This window comes from Sminthopsis crassicaudata, chromosome 4 (assembly GCF_048593235.1).
Source record: "Sminthopsis crassicaudata isolate SCR6 chromosome 4, ASM4859323v1, whole genome shotgun sequence".
Classification (NCBI taxonomy): domain Eukaryota; kingdom Metazoa; phylum Chordata; class Mammalia; order Dasyuromorphia; family Dasyuridae; genus Sminthopsis; species Sminthopsis crassicaudata.
Genome location: NC_133620.1, coordinates 167,607,893 through 167,620,707, shown reverse-complemented (window position 1 = coordinate 167,620,707; position 12,815 = coordinate 167,607,893). Strand labels below are relative to the sequence as shown.

The window sequence follows — 12,815 nt, the reverse complement described above, 5'->3', positions numbered from 1 at the left end:
TGTAAAGAATCCTATTTGGAGTCCAAAGACTAGTTCTTCCTATTTCTTCTATTTTCTAAACTGTGTGACCTTAGACCAGGGATTTAATTTTTTTTTCTATATCATGGACCATTTTTAGTAGTCACATAGAATGTATGGACCTCTTCTCAGAAAAATGTTTTTAAAAGCATATAATAAAATACACAGGATTATAATAAGGAATCAATCACATTAAAATATAATTATTTAAGTATTTTTAAAAACAAATTTACAGACCACAGAAAAGATAATAATCTCCCTAGACATCTATTTCCACATTTGTAAAATGAAGTGCTTATCTTAGATGGCTATTCAGGTTTCTTTAAAATCTAAATCTATACTTATGACTGAGATCTGAATGTCTAAATTCTGGCACTGCCACTCAATTATCCATTTGATGTGTTCTTAATCCTTTATGTCCTCTGGTCCTCAGTTTTCTCACTTGTACAATGGGGATTGAGTTGATAATTCCATTATGAGTTGATAAATTCAGGATTCTAGAAATGTGTGGGGAGAATTAAAGAAACTAAAGAGAATAAAATGTCTTTGTTTTCCACAGGAATGGATATACACAGAGTTCATGTGATTAGGCTGACTTCACAAAAGCAGCTTTCGAGGCTCTCCCCATTCTCTCTCTCTCTCTCTCTCTCTCTCTCTCTCTCTCTCTCTCTCTCTCTCTCTCTCTCTCTCTCTCTCTTTTTTTAAAGGAATTTCTACTTCTAAGTCTTAGGCAAAGTGGCAAAGCTTTCAAAAGGAATCCACTTTGATAATAATTTTTGAAAATCCTGCTGGTCAATTCAGCTAGATTCAGATATGTAGGGATCTCTCTTAAAATAAAGCACTCAAAAATCTTTAAAAAAAAATTTTTTTTTAGCTATAAATATAATAGGAAAAGTGTTTAGTGTAACACCACTGAAAAAAGCCCCACAGATGAGAACCACAGTTAGTGGTTGTTCATTGATGGTCAGAGTTAAAAGTAGGGGGAAAATATTTTTATCTTTTATCAAACACACTTTTTGAGAGACATGTGAATTCTTCTCAATAGGCACTTTTCTGTGGGGAAAAGGCATTATTAGAGAAAGGAAAGAGAGAGGTTCTAAGTGAATATCTGGATTGTAGTCCAATCTCTGTATGACTCAAGGGAAGTCACAAACTCTCTGGGATTCGGTTTTCTTGTTTAAAAAAAGGAAGACAATACCCTCCCTTATTATTTCATGGGCTTATTATTAGCATCAGAGGAGAATAACAGATATGAGAAGTACTTTGAATAAAGCATTAAGATACTATGCAATTATTAAAATCACTAAAAATTTGCTTGAAATAATTTACCTTGTATTTAAGTAATTACACAAATATTATATATTCTCTATATTGTAAGTGTATATACTCATATGTGTGTATATCCACAAATGTCTCATATACATAGATGAAATGAACTTTTCATATATATATATATAGATATATATATATTATCTATATATACACACATTACATAATATAAAATGAACTTTCAAAAACAAAACTATAGCCAATTTAAAAAAAAAAGTTTTAAACTAGTCAATTACCTATAAGCAAAAGGAAAGGGAAAATAAGAAAAGTATGGACAAAATTTTCCTTTAGTTTTCAACTTTATTCCAACATGCATACGTTCCCCCAATTTCTATACAACATTCAATCATTTCAAATTTTACCTTTTTCCTCATTTTGATGAATATTCAAAGATATTGCCACCTACAAACATGATAAAGACCAGATTGAAAATAATCAGCAGAATTCAGAGTCTAATTGTAGATTTAAAATATAGTCATAGAATTGAAGGTTCAAATCAACTATTTCACCAATTCAACTTATCATCCCATTATAGGGAACCCCATCAGAAATCCATAGGATTATAAATTCAGAGCTGGGAGGGTCCTTAGAAGTCACTAAGTCCAAGCCCCTCAGTTTACAGATGAGGAAAATGAGGCACAAAGAAATTAAATTATTTTCCAGTATCTTGAGTTGAGATTCAGATTTCAAATCAAGCATTCTCTCCATTACATCAAAGTTATTTTATATAGCCTGCTCACACAGTTACCTCTACTATTATTTTGAACAACTTTGACTTTAAAATAGCTTGCTTTATAATTATAATAAGCCAAAATCTATTTCTGTATAATTTTCACCAATATTCTAATCATTTGCTCTTTAGAGGTACAGTACTTCCCTATATCCTATACTTTGCTACATCCTATACCTGTTCCCAAAGGAAACAAAGTGAAATTAAAACTATTTTAAAAACACAATAATAATCCCTGCTCAGCTCAAGCTCAATGCCTAGTTGGTATCCTAGATCTGTCCAGCAGCATTAGAGAGCAACCTGTCTATATTATATTATGGTTTTATTATTCTATTATAATGCACTGTGATGGAGTATAATTCAATCTTCACTAAAATGATGTATAAATAAATCTCATAAATATAATAATAATAATAATACGATATATATATATAAATATATATACATATATATATATATATAATATTCTACTTGGTAATCTGAAACAAGGATTCTTGCAAGGTGCTAATTCAGTGGAATTGATAAGACAATGGTTATTTAGCAGGGTGCTGAATAGTTCTTTAGTTTAGTACATGTACTTAGTATTTAATATAGTTTTACAAGATTCATACCTACAATGATGTAATTAAAATAGAGCATATGAAGTTGGGACAAACTCAGCCAGAGACATTCCATCTACAGATAGGCTCCTGGTGACTCTCCTGGGGGACTGAGGAGAGGCTCGGAGACAGACTCGGAGAAGACGAGAGGATGGAGGCAGGAGCTCAAGCTCTTGGATCCAAGGAGAAACATTCATTCCATCTTCATCAGCCTCATTGTGGCTGGCCTGTCTTCCTGGTCCCCACACTGAGACCAAGGCCTTCTGAAGGGCCTTAAGAAAGCTAACCAGGCCCCAGACAAGGAGACAATAAAGAATCTGGACGTTATCCCTGGCTATTCTCGTGGTGATTACTGAACTGAAAGGAAGGCTGGTCCAGAGACCTCCAGAAAACCAAAAAAGAACATTACAGTAATGGAACTGGTAATGGTAATTGGGAAAAGTGGTGAGAAACTCTACAAAACCAAAGCTATATTCCACTTATTCATTTACTTTTGATTCTAAAACTGAGTCAGGTTTCATTTGGGATTTGATTAAAACTGTATTGAAAGTAGAGCTTCCATATTCTAATTTCAAAAGCTGAAGGAATACCAGCAAGCTGGAAGAAATTCTGGCTCATAAGCTGAAAACAGTCATTTAGTAAATCAATAGATTTGCACTTTTCCTCAAAGGTGGAGGCAATGCTAATCAGAGCACACATGTAAATGAGCATCTCCTGATTAGTGAGAGTTACTTCAGTCAAAATAATTCTCTACTCCTGTCAAACCAGTTAGATGATAGCTCATGTTAATTTTCTACTTGGCTTGTGGGTTCATTTTCAAGCATCTTTAATATGATCCCTCCTTTGAAATGATGGTTTGAACAAGAAAGTGACTCCTGTTTGGAAAATCCTATTCCAGATAATTCATGCAGCATCAATGCTCCTTCAAACCATACACACACACACACACACACACACACACTAGAACAGAAAAGGGGAAATCAACTCAGTATTTGAGAGGCAATGCGGATTTTGACTAGGCTGTGAAGCTAAGCAGACCCAAGTTCTAATTCTGCATCTGAGACATACTAGTAGCTATGTGACCTGTTGTGGTTCAATTGTTTCAGTTGTGACTCTTCATGACCCCATTTGGGATTTTCTTGGCAAATATAGTGGAGTGGTTTGATATTTCCTTCTCCAGCTCATTTTACATATGAGGAAACTGAGGCAAAAAGGGCAAAGTAACTTACTTAAGTGCTCAGGGTCACATAATTACTAAGCTTCTGAGACAGACTGAACTCAGGAAAATGAGACTTCCAGATTCCAGGCCCAGCACTGTATCCGCTGCAATATCTAGCAGTCATAGAAAGAAATTAACTTCTAGATGCCTGAAGCATCTTCTTAAGCTGTGGTTCACAACCCCATATGGGGTCTTGTAACTGAATGTGGGATCATGAAATTATGATTTTTATCAGTAAATGTTTGATTTGCATACTATTTTATATACCTTCATGCCTTGGGTCAAAAACAATTTTTGGATGAAAAGGGATTGCAAATGGAAAAAGCTGATGAAGCTCTACAAAACTGTAAACTGTAAATAGTACATCACCACTTAAAAAATGCCCCACAGAGGTTGTTCATTGATGGTCATATATCAGGATTAAAAAGGAGGGAGAAAATACTTTTATATCTTTTCAAAAACACTTTTTGAGAGACATGTGAACTGTTCTCAATAGACAGGGGAAAGAAAGAGGTTCTAAGCTAGGTTTTGTGTGTGTATGTGTATAAAAACACAGCCTTATGTTGTTAGAGAGTTTTCTCATCTGGGAGTTCCGTATACCAATGAAATCACAGATTTTTTTTTTAGTGATTATTCCTAAAATATAATTTATTAAAAGTTTTGATAAAACCTACATAAACAAGAGGGTAAAATTATTGGATAAGGTAAGACTGGAAAAGTTTCTATGATATTTATTCACCTTTTCTTTGAGACTTTGAGACTTAGATAGACTCACTTGAAAGTGTGACTGATTAGCTCAGTAGGTTAAAACATGGTGCTAACAGGAATAATGTCATGGGTTCTGTCACTTCTTCTATTCCATGGCCATAGACAGAACTAAGCTCAGCTACCTTTGCATAAAATGTGAGGCTTTTGTGACCAGTCTGTAAAATAGCAGCTCAACTTTTTTGTCATAAATCCTCCTCCTTCTTTGGCAGCCTAATAAAGTCTTTATGAATCCCTTTTCAGAATAATTTTTAAATACATAAAATATAAAATGCTTAGGTTTACAAAGGAAGCTAATCATATTAAAATAAGTTATCAAAATGCATGGACCCTGGGTTGAAAAGTACCTACTAAATAATCCAGCCAGTGTAGACACAACTCTAAGATTTTGTTGTCATTTTTAATTGTACTATTTTATCACCTAAATCCTTTTTTTCTGGGATAAATCATGATAGACTGATGAAAAGACCTAAAAGAATATAGGGAAGAATTAATTAGAGGCAAAGTAGAAAAAGCACTAGATTTAGAGTCAGTGCACCTTGAGAAAGTTGCATGGTAAGTTTCTGGCTTCAATCATCTGAGACTCTTAATGGTCTCTCTCATTGAATATTTATGATCATATGATTTTTTTTCTTTTAAATCCTCATTTACCCTTTCCTTGTTTTTCCATGCACTGTTCTTCTCCCTGCTCAAAGGGCAGAGTAACACTGAGTGTCAGACACCTTAAATAAGGTTCAGGGCTTCCTTGAAGTGAGAAGGTGTCTGCTGGAAAGAGGGACTACATAATGGTTGAATTTTTCTTTGTTACTAATGTCTTCCTTCCTTGGTCTTGTTATTCTTCATACCCACAGTTGAGCTATGAGCTCATGAGCTATGAGCTATGAGTCTAGTTACAAAGGAGCTACCTATAAGTAGCTGTCTAAATAGACTAGCAGAAAAACTGGAGGTACCATTAGGGAAGAATGCAGAGTGATTCACTTAAGTAAAACATTTAAAGTTTACCAAACCCATTTAAAGGTTTAATTCTAAATGGATGAATTCAACAGTTTCTTCTAATGGTCTAAAGGCTGGTGGTTATACATTCCTATAAAGTCCTTCTGTGGGACAACTAGATGGCTCATTGAATAGAGCATTGGGTTTGGAATTATGAGTTTAAATGTGCCCTTAGAAGGGAACTTCTAAGACACTTTGTGTGATCCTGGCCAAATCACTTCACCTTCTTTGCCTCCGTTTCCTAATCTGTAAAATGAGTTAGAGGAGGAAATGGCAAACCACTCCAATACCTCTGCCAAGCAAACTCCAAATGGGTCACAAAGTAGACTAGCAAAGAATATGAAGAAGCAATTTTCCAGATGAAATTTAAGCTGTTTCTAGTCATATGAAAAATGCTCTATACCACTATTGGTCAGAGAAATGCAAATTAAGACAATTCTGAGGTATCACTTTACACCTGTCAGATTGGCTAAGATGACAGGAGAAGATAATGATGAATGCAGGAGGGAAAATGGGACATTAATGCATTGTTGGTGGAATTGTGAACTGATCCATTCATTCAGAAGAGCAATGTGAACTACTCTCAAAGGGCTATCAAACAGTGCATACCCTTTGATCCAGCAGTGTCTCTACTTGGTCTGTATCCCAAATAGATCAAAAAGAGGAAAAAGGATCAACATGTGCAAAAATGTTTGGAACAGTTCTTTTTGTATGGCAAGGAACTGGAAATTGAGAGGGTGCCCTTCAGTTGAGGAATGGCTAAATAAGTTATGGTATATGAATGTTATGGAATATTCCATAAGAAATGATCCACAGAATGATTTCAGAAAGCCCTGGAAATACTTAACATGAATTGAATGTGAGTAGAACCAAATGAAGTGAGTAGAACCAAGAGAACACAGTTACAAGAAGGTCATGTGATGATCAATTCTGATAGACATGGATCTTTTCATATGAGGTGATTGAAGGCAATTCCAAGAGAGACTTGTGATGGAAAAGTGTCATCCACATCCAGAGAGAGAACTATGGTGCCTGAATATGTATCAAAGCTTAGTATTTTTCACCTTTTTGTTGTTGTTGTTTGCATGTTTTGTTTTTTTTTTCCCTTCTTGATCTGAATTTTTTTTTTTTTTTGGTAAAGCAAGATGAATACAAAAATATGTCTAGAAGAACTGCACATGTGTAATCTATATCAGATTGCTTGCTGTATTGGGAAGGGGGAGGAGGGAGAAAGGGAGAAAATTTTGGAACACAAAGTTTTACAAAGATGAATTGAGAAAATTAGCTTTGCATGTATTTAGAAAAATAAAAATGCTATTTAAAAAGAGAGTTGGACAAGGCTAAACAATAACAAAAAGTCTTTCCTAATTGCTTAGAGCCCTTCTACTTAATTTAATTATTTTTGGGGGATAGAGGGCACAGTTTTCTTTATCAGCAATCACCAAAGGAATGGAATAATACAGGATAACCCCCTCCTCTATTCGCATAAACCCTGAGGACTTAGTTTTGAATCTCTATCTCTTAGGAATAAAATACAAACTTCTTAGCTTGACCTTTAAGGATCCCTCCAGTTTAGCTCCCTTCTTGTTAGGATTACAAGGAGAGAACTCAGGTTGTCTGGGCAATTCTCTAGCTCAGAATTCACACCTTTAGTTCAGGCCTTTAGGGGGAATTTACACCTTTGGACTTCTGAGGAGGAGTTTACATGTTTAAAGAAGTTTGCACCTTTAAGAGGAGCAAGTTCATTGGTTGAAGTATTTCCCTAGGCTCCGTTGAGTTCTCACATGCCCATTCTCTTGGAGGATAAAAGAGGCAACAATGAGCCTGGAGAACAGTCTGACTAAGAGTCTGGCTGGGAGATTAAGTTGAGATGGCATTCTGGAAGGATAACTTAGAGACCACCGGACCCTTACAATTTGGAGCAAAGACTTTTGCTTATCCTGACAGAGACTTATTGTGAGCCCTTCAGAGAAGCTAGCCTGGACCTTCACACCTTTTACCAATTCTTCTTGCTTTACTTCATATTTCCACCTCCACACATGTTCTATATCACAAACCAGACTACTAAGTATTTCCCAAATTTAACATGACATTCACAAAGCCCATCCCCTTTCTTATTCCCCCATGCCTGGAATACTTTTCCTTAACTTAAGATTTCCTCCTTTATTTACTTGTGCTCCTCTCCATAAATTAGACTGTATTTACTTTATATTTGAGGAACTCTGCCTTACTGAAATCCAATTCATGCACAAGTCAAGACATCACCCACGATGTCATTGGTGTTTCAGGAAAACAAAGGAAAACAACTGTGAACATATCTAAAAGTGCACCATACTGTTTTAAAACAGAAACTCCTTAAAAGGCAGACTCGGTTTCATTTTTGTCTTTTTTATACCAGTCCTGGCAGAATGCCTGGTACATTGTAAGCACTTAATAAATGCTTGCTGACTAAATGTTAAAATCCTTCTCTTACTTTAAGGCTCACCTCAAGTGACCCCCAGGGTCCTCCAAGAAACTTTCCCTGATCTTCTCAGTTGGAACATAATTTCTCCTTTATAATTCTCTTGCTCTACCCTGTTTTACATTTATCTGATCTGAAGCAAAGGGAAAAAACAACTGTTGTTTCTTCTTTGTAATTTAGAAATCCAGAGAGAAAACAGTTCAATAACAATAGAAGCATCTAGGAGAAAAGTGTTAGGAGTCTTAAAGAAAAATTAGATGGAGAAGAAGGAAATGAATCTGAGAGTACTCTTTTTTCATTAAATTGTTTATGAAAGAAGGATGTAAAATGTCAAAGGAAAAGGAGGCATTCAGAAAAGCAGAAAGTGATCCATCAGGAGAAATAGTCAGCTTAGATGTATCCTGCCTTTGGCAAATGCAACATTTGAAAAACCTGGATTTAAAAAATAGATCAGGAGGTAATTTTGCCACAGGTGGTTTTATTTTTAACATGATGTTTCACAGATGTATCTTACTTCAAGCGGCAGATGGATCGTCAGTGAAACAGCAAGTTAGGAGTCAAGCGGAAAATTATATACATTCTAAGTTTCTGTAATATTTAATATTCATTAAGGAAGCTTGCCTTTTTTCCTTTAGAAGTCATATAAGTGAAGACAGGGTCTTACTAGTGCTAAGTGGTCACTAGATCTTCACCTTTAGTACTTGTGACCAGTTCAGAGAATCCAGCCTACAAAAAACCAATGCTTTTTATTGTCAAACTATTTAACACTTTTCAAAACCCTCTTCATATTCATTGTCTCCTGACAAACCTGATTTTTGCATCTGAAGAAGATCAATTCAGAGAGAATAAGAGACCAAGCCAAAGGCTATATAGGCAGTTATAATGGAAGAATCTGAACAAGGACTTCTGTGTCTTTATTCCCAAGTCATGGACACTTGCAACCATACCTGTACAAATGCATTTTATGTCTACACTGATTTATGATTAATTTCTAGGACATATGCACTATACTTGGAAAAGGTTTGTGTATGTATGTTTGCATGTCAGAAATGACCTTGGATTGGCAGGTTTCCTTACCTTGCTTTATTTTAAAATGTCTAATTGAATAAAACATGAACTATGTTGGTGAAGTAAGTAGTCTTATGCTGACCAGTTTTTTAAAAAGCATCATAAAAAAAAAAATATATATATATATATATATATATATATATATATATATATATATATATATATATATATATATATATATATATATACACTCACACAATTATTGGAAATGCCTTATTTGATTTGAGGATTACCTAAGGATACTTCTCAAGTCAAAGAGTGCATAAGTAAATGCAAATCCCTCAAGCATGGCAATTTACAAGATCAGATTTTTAAAAGAGTTAAATCCAGCATGTTCTAAAGTAAGAGTCATAAAAATGACTGGAATTGGCAGCTTCTCTTACCTTACTTTATTCTTCCTCTTCTTCAACTCCCGTCTCTTTATGCACCACCACTCTTGTGACTGACATGTCAGGGTGCTGCTCTTTGGCTTCCTTAATTGCCTGTGCCAATGCCTAGAAAGGGAAAAAGACAGATAATTTTGAGTTAGTTGCTCAGTAGTCAAATTAGAAAACAGTATTTAAAAAGGACCTCCATGCATAGAGCCCTGGGCTTGGAAATTGGAAGACAGCTTCCCGAGTTGTAACTATATGTTCGTGGGTATGTCACTTAACTCTGCCTAAGTCACCCATGCCATCTGTAAAATGAGTTGGAGAAGGAAGTGGCAACTCATTTCAGTATCTCTGCCAAGAAAACGCCAAACGGCGTCATGAAGAGTCAGACATGATTGAAAAGATTGAACAGCAACAAATAACATTTATATCCTTTGGTAACGAGGGATGGCATGGACCCCACCGGGGTCATTAAAGCCAAAAAAAAAAAAAAAGTTCTTTCTGTTGGTGTGTATATATATATATATATATATATATATATATATATATATATATATATATATATATATATATATATATATATATATATATATACACACACACACACGTCAGGGATTCATAATTTTGGCAGGAAGAACACCCCCTCTTCCAAGCAAAGTGGGCACAAGTGTAGTAGAGTATTTGTAGCGTTTGGAAAATAGACAAACTTTTCATTTGACGGAGGGGAGGGGAAGGGAAGGGAAGGGAGGAGGGGAGGGGAGAAGGACTGGATCTATAAAGAAGGAACTGTCAAATAAAGAGATGTCATTTCTACCAATACAAATCAATGCCATTCCTGCATTTTATGGTCCTAAAAAATTGCCTATAGTACTGAGATGTTACCAATGCAATATGGATCAACAGCAGGACTGAAAAATTAGAAATGGAAATAAATACTAGAAAAGTGTTGTAAATTCATATTAGGGTCATTGTGAAGTACCCTGGGTCTCAGGCTTCGGGAACTGGTCACTTAAACCATAGGAATCTTTGAAGATTTTTGAACTGAGGAGTATAACATTATCCTATAAACAACTCCCCCCCCATATGTTATTTTGAAGAGTTACAAGGTGATTCTCTGGGGGGGGGGAGGGGAAAAAAAAGGCTACATGATGGATGCATAAATTGTAGGTGATAAGTTATCTAGTCAGTCAGCAGGTGTTTATTAAGGGTTTGTTTATTTAGTTATTTAGATTTTTTTTCAGTAGGTGAAAGAGGCTATTTTTAACTCAATTGCTACTTAGTCATAATGAGTGAATGGTTGCAGTCTCAGGCAAATGACCTGTTGATGACCTTAGCTTAAAAAAGGCCAAGGTCCAGGGCTATGTCCAGTCATCCTGATCTGTATCTTGCCACGGGACCCAGATGGCTTTGAAGAGGAAAGTGAGGCAGGTGACCTTGTCCAGCCCTTCCTCACTTAAATCCAATTCACTTGCATGTCACGGCATCACTTCCCTGATGTCATGATCCTCTTCCAGAATAAAGGGCACACAACCAACGTGAATATAAATACACAGACATGCCAAAGTATCATTTGAAGCACTTTTTTCAGTAGCAAAAAAAAAAAAAAAAAAAAAAAAAAATAGACAAAGTAGGTTTCACTCTATTGGAGAAAGGTCAATCAAAACAGTGGTAAAAGAATGTAATGTTAATTTGCTATGCCATAAGAAATAATGAATATAAGGATTTCTGACAAACTATAAAAAGACCTAAATGTATTGATAGTGGGGAAAAAAAGCAAGCAGAACCAAGAGAACCATATATAAAATGAGTATGATGATTTAAATGAAAACAACTAAATAGGCAGCTGAATTTAGATTGAATGTAATAACTAATCTTGATCCTAGAAAACAATGATATACATACCACTACCTTCTCTTGGTAGGGAATAGATTTAACAGCTGGATAATAGGATTATAGTTAGAATAAGAAAGATAATCTGGGCCTAACCCCTTCATTTTTACAGAGGAGGGAACTAATTTTTGTCCAAAGTGACATGGAGGGTAAATATCAAAGGTCTGATATGAACCCAAGACTTCAGTCTCTAGAGCTTATTTTATACTAGACTACCTTTCATGCTGTATGTGCTATCAAAAAGCAATGGGTTTTCTATGTTTTATTTAATTTTTTTTTCCTAACAAGGAAGATTTTATTAGAGGTGAGAGTGGTACAGGCATGTTGGGAATAATAACTATGACTGTATTTTTTTAAGAAAGTATTAATAAGCTCCTTTTTTTTTAGATGGGGCATCTGAGTTTCAACTGTAAGTAAGAGTGCTCCCACAATTCTCCAAAATAGAAAGGTTCATTCCCTTGTGTGCATATAGAACAGGGAAAGAATGGATTATGGTGCCCCCTAGTGATAATACCAGGCAATGTTTGTTATTTAACTAAAGTAAGAGTAAAATTCTGTATTTACATCTGTTCCCCTGCTTACCTCCCCCAGCCCATCATTACTCTCATTTCCCCTTATTGCAGAAACACAGAAAAGCACAGAGAGGCAATTTATCAGGATAGAATTAGTAGAAGGCAAGAGTAAGAAATTACATAGTGATTTCTTTCATATGAAAGAAAGAAAAATTGAAGACAGAAGGATCTAAAATCTGACTCTCCTCATTCCCAGGCAGCTACCTTTTCGGTCTGCCATTCTAAGAAAATGCTGAGTAAAAGCGTTCTTTATCCTTACATATAAAAAGCATGCGATCTTTGCAGACAGGGACAAGTTCTGCCTTTGATCCATATTGCACCGGAGAAACTCTGGGCAAAATTTAGGAACATAAGATGCAGGAATGGCATTGATTTGTATTGACAAAAATGAAGTGTCTTATCTAGAAGTTATCTCTTTATAAATCTGGTTCCTTTCTCTCTCTCTCTTCCAACATTCATACATTTAGTAAAACTAAAAGATTCTCCATTCCCCAAACATTACAAACACACACATACATACATACAAGGGGGAAGACGGGGTTTGGCATGAGAAGTACAAAAAGTGTTGGTTTTGGAAATTTTTTGGTAGAAGTTAAAATTACCTAGGAGAAAAATTCATGATCTTTTTTATTATTATTATTTTTACAGATGGAAAGAAATCCAACCCAGAATGGATTATAGTATCTTATTAGGAAAACATAGATCCAAAATATAACACTACAGTATGTCCAATACCATATGTTATTTCAATAAGTCTACTGGCATCTGGTTAATGCCCCCCCAAATTAGTTTTTGCACAG

The 12,815-nt window shown here is 35.2% G+C and overlaps 1 protein-coding gene across 27 annotated transcripts in view; it reads right to left on the bottom strand.

The window, feature by feature from the left end:
- EPB41L2 (erythrocyte membrane protein band 4.1 like 2) overlaps positions 1 to 12,815 on the bottom strand; it is a 279,109-nt gene that overhangs the window by 6,540 nt on the left and 259,754 nt on the right. For all 27 annotated transcript variants that reach the window (XM_074309829.1, XM_074309834.1, XM_074309837.1 and 24 more), the window contains one exon: positions 9,566 to 9,676. In XM_074309829.1, coding sequence (XP_074165930.1) covers positions 9,572 to 9,676 — 105 coding nt within the window. In that variant the 3' untranslated portion in view covers positions 9,566 to 9,571. The remainder of the gene's footprint in view (positions 1 to 9,565; positions 9,677 to 12,815) is intronic.